The sequence below is a fragment of the Hydra vulgaris genome, chromosome 12 (genome assembly GCF_038396675.1).
Source record: "Hydra vulgaris chromosome 12, alternate assembly HydraT2T_AEP".
Classification (NCBI taxonomy): domain Eukaryota; kingdom Metazoa; phylum Cnidaria; class Hydrozoa; order Anthoathecata; family Hydridae; genus Hydra; species Hydra vulgaris.
The window spans coordinates 33,265,001-33,276,690 of NC_088931.1; the positions used below are offsets into that span (position 1 = coordinate 33,265,001).

An 11,690-nucleotide genomic window follows, 5' to 3' on the forward strand; every position below is an offset into this window, starting at 1 on the left:
ATTAGACCTGCTTTATCTGCCAAGCTTGAGCCACTCTCCCATTGTTGTAAGATTGCATTTCTTTCTTTTTTCTACAAATACAATCAGGGTTAATGCTCAAATAAGCTATCATCTCTATTTTGATAAACCAAAACTTATTCTTGCTTGTTTCTTACTCAACAAGTTGCATCCTTTTACTCTATCTGTTCCTTCATGCTATAAAAACTTTTATTAATCTAGTTTTTTTCCTTGCACATCAAAAAAACCTAATAACTATTAGCCATCTTCATGTTTTTCTTTTACATACAACCTCCAACTTTTCAATTCTTCAGTAAACCATTTCCTAGTATTTTTACTTATTCTCTATTTTAAAGTAACTCATAACTTAATAGTGGTTGCTTGCAATCTTGTTGGAATTAAATTAGAGTTTGAAAATATATAAATATATGCTAATATTTAATAAATAGCAAATGTAAGCATAAAATTATAATATATAAAGTATTATAGTTTTTTTTTAGCCCAGGCTATCAACCCCTGCTAAATCTTATAGTTTAGCCGGAGCCAGGTTTGAAAAAAGTCTCATTTTTAGTCAAGGCCGGAACCCCGGTCACTTACTAAAAGTATAAGGCAAAATAAACAAACAAAAAAAAAAAAAGAAAAAAAATCATTCATTATTTTTCTATGCTCTCCTAAACATTTGACCTTCATTTTGAATCTTTCATTATTACAATGTCAATTTGATGCAAACCTAAATAATTTAATCTAAGTTAAATGCCATTATAAAATGTCGCATTTATATATTTTATGGGCCTTCAAATCAAACATATATAGAAAAACCCAGCATAAATAATCCTTTTTAAGAAAATGCTGCATGGGCTTTTTGAGGCCAGCACGCCACTGTTACAAGAATTTAATTAGATAAGAGAATTTAATTAGGAAGTTCACACTTTCTTCCTTACTAATGTTACAAATGTGGCCAAAGCTGGCATCAAACTACAAACCTCTTGATTCTGAAGCAAGTGCTCTAACTACTGCCCAACAGTTGCTGATATATTAGGTTGATATGTGAGAATATAACATGTGAAAGATATGAGTTAATGATAACATGGAATTAAATTATTTTTTAAAATTTTATTATATCAATACAAAGGAATTTACATACTGTTGCTCCAAGTTTCTCTAACTCTCTAGAAACAGCTTTTGATCTGTTTTCGTGTTCTGCTCGAACATCAACGAAAACAATAATACCTATAATTTTAAATGTGATATTTTTATAAAAATGTGCAGCACAAAATTGTTTAGAAAAAAACAACAAATATATTATTTTTAATTTGTGTAAGCAATATGTTTTGAAAACAACAATAAATTTTTTAACAATAATTGCAGTTAATAATTGTATCATCAGAAATTATTTTTAAATTCTTCTTTTATTACATTTATTCACTAGCAGGGCAATATCCGGCAATGGCACAAATACTTAAATTCTTTTTGTCACTAAGTCAATAACTGGAACTTAATTTTAAAAACCTAGGAATGAATAATAATAAAGATAATAATGAACAAGGTAAGTTTGCTTTTTAAGTAAGTTGCTTGCTTATAAGTCAATTAAAGATAATAATCTTGAACTATAATTTATTTTGAAGTAGTTAATGCAGGAACCAGCATAACCTTAAACTTAATGAACATTTTAAACCCATTCACAGGCCTTGTTATGAGATTTTGTAGCATAACGGAAAAGCATAACGCAAGCAAAATTAACTTTATTCAATATATATTTATATTGTTAAATGTTAAATTACGTCAGTTGTGTATTTTAAATTACCGTACTGTAATTAAATTAAATTTTAAACCACATTAAAAATTATTAAAAATTAAATATTTAAATATCAGTCTAAATATCTTCAAATTAAATATAAAAATATTATAATATCAATGAAATTTAATGTTTTTTAAAAAATATATATTTCCTTATTTTAAAAACTTATACTTTCTATTTATTTCTTGAAACATTCATAACACAATATTCTTACAGCTTAGTTTTTTTTTTTTAATGAGGGGGCAATTGTTTATGGGTGTTCATAAATATAAAATTATTAAAAAAATGGGTGTTTTTAAATACAAAATATTTTAAAAAAATTATGCCAAATATTATTGTTTTTTTTTAAGTTGTTCACTCAAACTTTTTTTTAGTAATTTCAAATATTAACATATATTTACAATTTCATACTATTTTATAGTTTTTATTTCTAAACAAGCGTTTTACATATGTCATTTTATATTGGTATTTGATCTTTACTTTTTAAAGCTTATGTTGTAAACTGTAAATTTCAGTACAAAGATACAAGCAAAACACTATATATAAAAATTGTTAAACTTTATTCGCAGTTTAGAAATGGAAAGTTGTCAGGCAAAAAAAAAATACTATAGTTTACCAGACTGTGGACTTGTCCTTGTTAAGTGCATACAACTTTAAAACATAAAAAACATTATGTTATGTGCAAGCAAGTTTGCAACATATTTGCTCATTCAATGAGAGCACATGTTGGAAACTTGTATGCACTTCACAAGGACAAGATTTGTTCATGAAAACGGTACTCATGCTCTGAGTATCATTTTTACTACTCATGCTCTCATCTGTCTATTTTACAAGTTTTAAATACTTTATATCAGCTACAAGTTTACAACATGCACCATCAACAGGGGTGACTATGAACAACGGGTTGAAAATGAACATCAGTACCAAGTTTGTTAAAAGATGAAGAAACACACACAATAGAGCTATATAGTGTGTTACTTTGATTCAGTTGCAAAACTGAATCAAAGTAACACACTATATAGCTCTATTATGTCAATGTCACACCAAATAGGCTAATAATTACTCTCACACCATTTAAAAAATATGATTGTGATCATATAAAATAAGAAAATTAAGATAACTACTGCATAATGTTGATCAGGCCTATAACTTTTCCAGGAAGCTGGACAGTATAATGTTCTTTTTTTTTTAAAAAAGTAGTGATAAGGCTAATAGTTTTCTTCTATGATGCAAAAATGTTTAAAAAGTGTTCATGGTCATCCTGATCGACAATAGTTTACAAGGTTGCAACATCATGTTGCGAACTTGTTGATTACATGTTCTAAACTTTTGCATACTAGTTTTTGAAGTGACACGTTGAACATTTTAGTATAAAAAAAATTAGTTTTCAACATTTATATTGTCTTACAAACTTTGAATAACTCAATTGTCATAACAATTTTTATAGTGATTTTTTTTAGTCAAAAATATTCTGAACATGTTTTTAATTAAGTGCAATTAATTAACATCATTTATAGTTAAAGGAGTCCCCTTTTGCACTTTAGATATAATGTGGTAGTAGACAAGTGGTAAAACATTTGGCTAGCAATCAGAAGATTGAGGTTCACATTACCTCTGCTGAAATTACTGTGCTCATTCTATTTCTCCGCACAGCACCCTTGTTGAAAAATTTTAGTTGTTAATGTTGTTTGTTAGTATAAATGGTAATGTCATGTTCCAAGTTAAGTATTGAGACAAAATATTTTTAAAAAATGAGTTGCTCCCTTGACTAAAGTGGTCACTGGAGCAATAGTTTGTTATATTATAGAGATATTTAAAATATTATTGATAGTTTTATCATATTTTATTTGTAAAATGATATAGTATATAATGCTTATAATTTTAATCCAAATCATAATTCATTTTTTATAAGAATTTAAAGTTTACAAAAATATTTTAGTTGTTTTAGGGGGCAAAGCCTAACTTTGTTTTACACCTTTTCAATGTAGATATATTTTTCAATTTATTTTTTCTAGCAGGATTTAAAAAGTCATGGTTAATTTGGTTAAAGAAGCTATATTTAGTTAAAATTTCATGGTAACATGTAACCCAGTACAATCTGCTTCATGTCCTGCTGCCTTGTAGGATACGCCTTTTTAGGCAAAGGCTAGGAGATGCCAACTTCGACTTAAAACACCCCCTGCCTTGGGGCTCTTGGTTGAGTAAAGGCTAGAGATGGTGTCTCAATAAAAATACTCATCTTGGGCAGATGTTAAATGCACCCGGCTACTGTCTTGTAGAAGACCTCCTAGGCAAAAACTTAAGGGGTAAACAGATTCTATCTGTTGACCAGCCTCGCACCCCTTCTTCTACTATTAGGCTGGCGCAGATGTATTTTTACTACATTGTTTCCAGTTTAGGATGTTGAATGCTGGATCTTCTTGACTCAATGCATGGGTTTTGCTTGTGTCTCTGTTTTTATGACTAGGCAACTCATTCTATTATCTCCTAATGAGGGTACAGCTCTAAAACTCAGTTTTATGGTTCTGAGGTCGGCTGGTAGTCAGGTTTCCCGAACTGTGGTAGCTCTCAGAGAGGCTGATTCCATCAACAGCTGAAAAATATCAAAGTATTAACAGTGCCCTGTTGTGCATTGATGGTGTCCCTGTTTGCACTTTTGGTGTGCATTGCAAAGGCCACATATGGAGCCCTTTGTATCGGCTTAGGGCTTATTAATAGTAATGTGTCAATTACTTAGGCTATTAAACAGTGTTTTGAGTACTATCTATGCTTTGAGTCAAGTTCTTCAATCTAATTTAAAAATGAATAAAGTACCAAAAACTATAAAACACAAAAAACCATCATCTTCACCAAGTTCTCTAAACCTATCATTCACTAATATTCATGGTCTTCGAAGTAACTTTTCTTCTGTTGAGTCTTATCTCTTGCAAAGTTCACCAGACCTACTTGCTTTTTGTGAGACTAATTTGAGTTTAGCTGTCTCATCTTGCGATCTTAGTGTTGATGGTTATCTTCCTTTAATTCGTAAAGACTGCAATAGTCACATGCTTGGCCTGGGCATTTACATTCGTAAGAATTCACCCATTTGTCGTGAAACTAGGTTTGAATCCACAGACTATTCTTTCATGTGCTTTCGTTTAGCACCACTAAACTCTATTGCTTTTCTCTTTGTTCTATATTGCTCTCCTTCATCTCAAGACCGCACACTTTTTGACGTTATTTCTGATCATTTTGACTAAGCCCTCTCTCTTTATCCATCAGCTAATATAGTTGTTGTTGGTGAATTTAATGCTCACCACTCTGAATGGCTTGGCTCTAGTGTCACTGATTCTGCAGGCATTAAAGCCCACAACTTTTACTTTTCTCAATCCTTAACTCAAATAGTCAACTTTCCAACTCGCTTTCCAGACAATCCGAATCATCTATCTTCTCTACTCGACTTAAGTCTTGTTTCTGATCCTAGTCAGTGCTCAGTTTCTCCACATTCACCCTTAGGTGCTTCTGATCACAGTTTGATCTCTCTAAAACTAATATCTCATTCTTCTTCATCACCTGAATCCCCTTATTATTGAATCTCTTACAACTACAGTAAAGCTGACTGGGATTCTTTCTGTGATTTTCTTTGTGATGGCCCTTGGGTAGAAATCTTTTGTCTTCCTGTTGACAAATGTGCTTCTTACATAACTTCGTGGATTCAGGCTGGCATGGAATTTTTTGTTCCCTCTCAACGATTCCAGGTCAAGCCTTACTCTCCTCCATGGTTTTCCTCACACTGTGCTGCTCCGATTGCCAATCGAAACCATTACTTCCATATTTATCAGCAAAACAATTCTCCAGAAAACAGACGTCTGTTTATTACTGCTAGAAACATTTGTAAAAAGGTTTTGTCTAACGCCAAAACCCGATATTCTCAGGTCATGAAATCTCGTATCTCATCTCAAAAATTAGGCTCTAGTGACTTCTGGAGAATCTTTAATAATATCAATAATAAGGGCAAATCTTTAATTCCACCTCTCTTGAATGGTTCAGACTTTGTCACCTCACCTAAAAACAAAGCTGAATTGTTTGCTAAAAACTTTTCATCAATATCATCTCTTGATTCCACTAGTTTCGTTCTACCTGATATTGCCAACAAACAGGTTGATCCATTGCTTGACATTCATTATCACTCCAGCATCTGTATCTAAAGTGATTTCCTGTCTAGATACTTCTATAGCTTGTGGCCCGGACAACATACCTGTTATGGTCTTGCAGAAGTGTTCTCCGGAGCTGTCGTCTATACTCTCAAAACTATTCAACAAGTGCTTATCAGAGTCTTATTTTCCAGCCTGCTGGAAAGTGGCATCTGTTATCCCTATCTTCAAAAGTTCTGGAGAGCGATTTGATTCGTCTAACTACCGTCCCATTAGTCTTCTTCCTATCATAAGCAAGGTTTTTGAATCTTTAATTAACAAACACTTAATTTCTCATCTTGAATCTAATAACTTACTTACTGACCATCAATATGGATTTCGATCTTCTTGTTCCACAGCAGATTTGCTAACAGTAATAACTGATAGGTTTTATCGTGCATTAGATAAAGGTGGAGATGTAAAGGCCATCGCTTTTGACATTTCAAAAGCTTTTGATAAAGTTTGGCATGCTGGTCTTCTCCATAAGCTTTCTTCTTATGGTGTATCTGGCAACATCTTCAAGACTATTGAATTCTTCCTTTCCAATCGAAGTATAAAAGTTGTCCTCAATGGACAGCACTCTTCTTCTTATTCTGTAAATTCAGGGGTACCTCAAAGTTCTATCCTTGGCCCCATACTCTTTTTAATTTACATTAACGATCTTCCAGATATTCTCACATCTAAGGTGGCATTTGTTTGCTGATGATGCTACCATTTATACTTGTCGTGATAAGAAACCAACACTCTCTGGTTGCTTGGAGGGGGCATTTGAGCTTGAAAAGGATCTCGCTTCTGCTACAGCATGGGGCTCACAGTGGCTGGTAAACTTTAATTCAGATAAAACTCAATTTTTTTCAGCCAATCGTTACCGCAATAATTTAGATCTTCCTATATTTATGAACGGTGATGTACTCGATGAGTCATCCACTCTTCATCTTCTAGTGTTAACTCTTACTTCCAATCTTTCTTGGAAAACATATATCAAATCAGTTGCAAAATTAGCATCTGCTAAGGTTGCATCTTTTTATCGAGCTCGTTACTTTCTTACTTTGGATTCTATTCTCTATCTCTATAAATCTCAAATCCGGCCTCGTATGGAATACTGTTGCCATATCTGGGGCGGTACTTCTAATGATGCCCTTTCTCTTTTAGAAAAGGTGCAAAAACGCATTGTAAACATAGTTGGACCTCCTCTAGCAGCCAACCTCCAACCATTATCACATCGTCGTAATGTTGCTTCTCTTTCTCTTTTCTACAAATACTATAATGGGCACTGCTTTAAAGAGCTAGCGTCTCTTGTGCTATCTACTAAAATTCATTTTCGTGTTACTCATCATTCAATTAAGTGTCATCCTTTTTCTGAAACTGTTTCTAAGTGCTCCAAAAGTGCTTATTCGTCTAGTTTTTTTCCTCGAACATCAGCTCTTTGGAATTCGCTTCCTTCATCTTGCTTTTCTGATTCATATAATTTGCAATCCTTTAAGTCGTCTGTCAATCGTTTCCTTTCAGCAACTTCCAACTTTAATAAGTGGCTGCTTGCAGCCTTGTTGGAAGCAAAGATGTTTAAAAAAAAAAAAAAAAATAGGGAGGTGAATTTATAAAATTAAAAAAAAAAATTACTTTACACACAATTATAAAAAACCTACAAACCCATAAAACCCAATAAAACCAAAAAAAAAACCCATTTGGATTGGGTTTTTTCCAACCCTGCTGGCAAGGGATGGCAAACTTATGAAAGTCACTAAATGGCTACCCATCCCTGATCTAGTATCATCAGTAAGAACTTGTACCACATTGGCATCATTTGCATCAGAGTCAAATGTCATAAGGGTTGGGGTTGAATATATTAGATCAAATAAAAATACCAACATATGTAGTGTGTATTTTCCAAATACAAATAGAAATACATGTACTTTAGATTAAGAAAAGACACAAATATTTGTAATTTTTTTTTAAATTTAAATATTTACATGTTTTTTTTACTCTAAACATAAAATAAATATTTAAAAGACATCTCAAGCAATACATGAATCTTAACCAAGTCTTAATTGTTTTACTGCTAGTTTTTAACTAGATTTGCCTTCCGAGCAAAATTGCTCAAAATATTTATCTACTTGATGCATTGCTGATTGGTGGTTTAGGTTAATTAGAGTCACTTGAAGCATGGATCCAATACAGCTGCAATTTGAAATATATCAATAATTTCATACTATGTATAATTTCCTAGACATTTGTCAATTGAGGCATTAAGAGTTTGTGAACTTAAAAAGATATTTTTCACACAAAACTGCTATTTTAGAATGCAAGCCACAAATGCAAGGCACAATAACACTGGTTGTGACAATATTTTGGTCTTGTGCCAGATTTGTTGCAACTTCAAATGAAGATAATATCTCTGACAGCTCCATGAGGAGGTTTTTATTGTAGTGACTGATTTTGCATTAAAACTAAAACACTGATTTTATAAAGTTAAATCAATGTGTCGGTGTGAACTTTGAAAAGTGGCCTGATCATTAGCTGGCTACTCCAGCAAGTTGCATTCCCCATTTGAAGTCTTAATTCACCCTGCAACAAATCTAATGCTAAACTAGAATTTGCTTCCTTCAAACAAACAAGTTAAAGAGTATAGGCAAAGCAACCACGTGTTGCAGATCAGTGGATCAAATCCTGACTCCTCAAAATCATTTACTGCAACAACCTCCAGATTATCTTTATTAGCGTTTGCAAACAAAGTGTTCCAATTGATTTTTTTGTATTAGAGACTACAGATATCTATGATTTGGCCAAATAAGACAGATGTCTGTAGTGATGGTAGCAATTTTGTTTCTAAGGTTTAAATAGCTTTTTTAAAGTGTAAGTTCATTTTTTTAACTGTGTGTAAGCCAAAAAACCATTTACAGCTGAGCAAACAATTTTGCATTTCATAGCAAAAAGTGAAATGACATGCTATTTCATTATATGAATGCATCTGTTTGACCATATCAACTGTTAAACACAACTAATTCACTATAACAAAAAGATCTTTTAGCTTTTTACATATCTCAGCTGATTTATTTGGAAGTAAATTAATGGTAAGTTAATGGTGAGTTAATAGGAGGATATTTTTAGTTTGGTATTTTTGGTTTGGCATTTGAAAGCTTATATTAAGTGTTTCACAGAGTTTTTTATAAGTCTCTTTAATTAGCTGATTTTTATTCATTCTATTAAATATATATTTGTTCTTGATAAAAAATAAGTATAGTTTATTGTTTCAAAAACATTTTTACATAAAAAAAAGCCTCTATTGCTTTATATTGTCAACATCAAAGCTCGTGGTCTTTATATGAAAAAAATAAGATTCAAAAATATATCAGCCACCTCAGCTTATAAAATTACAAATACATTTCAATCAACTACAAATAATAAAAAAAGTTTAAATCAAATGCAATACAAATACAAAAATAACAATGTAGCATATTATTACCAAATACAAATATATACTTGTATTTGTATTTGGTAAATCATGCCTAACATGTGCCCTGTGCAAAAAAAACCCATGCCATTAGAAAATGCAACAAATTTGTGTAAAAAAAAGGCTTTGTAATGAAAATGTAATGACTAGAAAAATAATGAAAAAAGGAGAAATGAAGACAAAGAATATAAATTCAAAACAAATTTCTTTGTAGCATGGAGATACTAAATTTTACAAGTTGAGATATTAAAACAAGTCAAATGTCTTCTTTACCAATATCACTTATCAATCAAGAGCCTACATCAAGCCTTTGATCTCTTTATTCTGAGCCAGTACCATGGCTGCCTAATGCATTGTTTGTTCTGTGAAGATCTTAAAAATGCAGATGAACACCAGTGAAACAATGCATTTAGGAAACCACTTTTAATACCAAACACAATGTTAGCTCTAAATTTCCCTGAAGAGACACATGTCATGTTTGTGATTTATTTTGAGCAAGGACATACAACAAGAATTGCCAACATCATATATTTAAACTTTTTATTATAACAGTTTTTTATTAAAGTTTGCAAATAATTTTGGACAAGTTTGGACGTATAATTTCTGTATTCACCATAGTAATGATGAGAAGGCAGTGATGTGTGCCTTGTCTGATGAGATTACATCTAAAGAGTCTGAAGTGGCAAGCTTTTAAAAATAAAATTATTCTGAGTCTGTGGTTGTACCTAGAAAATACAACCACAGATAAACAATTTTTTGATATTGTTGAGCACAAATTTTTTTTCCTTGGTCATATTTTAAATCCCATGTGACAAAGATTTAAATCGTTGAAATGAAGAAAAAGGACTTTGCATCTTTGTCTCCTATGATGAACAAAATTGTCAAATCTAATGTTATTCTATAAAGGCATCCTACAGACTTTAGAAAAGCAATGTTATTTAGATTACTGAATAGTGAGTATTCTGGATATATATTAAATATTTACACAATGAAACTAAAAAACTAACTGGATGAATTAATTTAGACAATTTTAGTAAAACAAATTACATAGCTTGTAGACTGTCAGTTGATATGTAAATATACAAATGGACTTCAATTTGTGGCATAACACAAATTTTTATCAGTCATTTTTAAGTGAAAGTAGTGACAATTAAAAGAAACCGGAAAACCTTGGTAAGGAGTATGACTTAGTATAAAATACTTTCACATGACTACCTTTCCAGGTATTATTTCAACTATTTAACTTAATATTATAATAAATGACCTAATGTTTAATAGTTTTTGTAACGCACCATCTAGTTACTGTAACAACTAATAGTAGAACCACAAGAGTTCAAACTACTACCCAAAATCAGATATTCCAAATTTCTTTTTCCTGAGTAGCATACTCCGATGATTCTTTTTCACAAAATCCTACAATTTTAATTATTCTTTAATTTAATTTTGGTTTCCAGTATAACCTTATTTTTTTGATTTAATTATAAATTTAAACATACAAAAATATTGTAAATATTGTATTATTTTAAAATAATTATCAAACTATTGCACATGTATGAATACAATAGACAACAGACCCTTGTAAATGTGTTTGCAAATTATATACTAGAATTTTATTAATTACTATTTAAATACCTTACTTAATCAAAAATAAAAATAATGATATAATTACCATGTAAAGGTTTGCATTGATTTTGTACATGATCGATTTTTACATCACTTCTATTAGATAATACTAATACTTTTTCATCTTTGTATAAAGTTGTTCCTGGTGTCTGTGGAACTAGCACAACTTTTTTTTCAATGTTATTTGCAGCACTAAACAGTTCCATTAATTATTTTTCTGATTTTAATGTCTCACCATTAGTCTAATGATTAGATATTTCAAAATAGCAATTTACAGCTTCAGTATTTAAAATCATAATCATCACTCTATAAAAAAGTATTAAAACATAATAGAAACTTACTTTTAAATAACTTAGAAATAAATAGTTTTATGAAATATAAAAAATACCATTGGTTAAACAAACGCCCTCATTTACTTCCATTTCTAGTTATTCAACCATACTCTTTTCTATTTTCATATTTATATTTCTACTACTAATACTATAATTTATAGTATAAACTAATATTCATATATTTTTATTTAAAGGCATTTTGTATGTATTCCTATATGATTTCGTTACAGATTTAGTACTTTCTAAATTCCTTATATAAAAGTATTTACTATTTTTTACAACAAAATTTATTATTTTATTAAAAAATTTAAAATAAA

The 11,690-nt window shown here is 30.8% G+C and overlaps 1 protein-coding gene across 1 annotated transcript in view; it reads right to left on the reverse strand.

The window, feature by feature from the left end:
• LOC101240744 (microcephalin) overlaps nt 1-11,690 on the reverse strand; it is a 39,853-nt gene extending 28,163 nt beyond the window's left edge. Inside the window, exons 1-3 of the mRNA XM_065812982.1 lie at nt 11,430-11,690; nt 11,088-11,347; nt 1,142-1,227 (exon numbers count right to left, since the gene is read on the reverse strand). Of these exons, the coding sequence (XP_065669054.1) occupies nt 1,142-1,227; nt 11,088-11,247 (246 nt within the window). The 5' untranslated portion in view covers nt 11,248-11,347; nt 11,430-11,690. The remainder of the gene's footprint in view (nt 1-1,141; nt 1,228-11,087; nt 11,348-11,429) is intronic.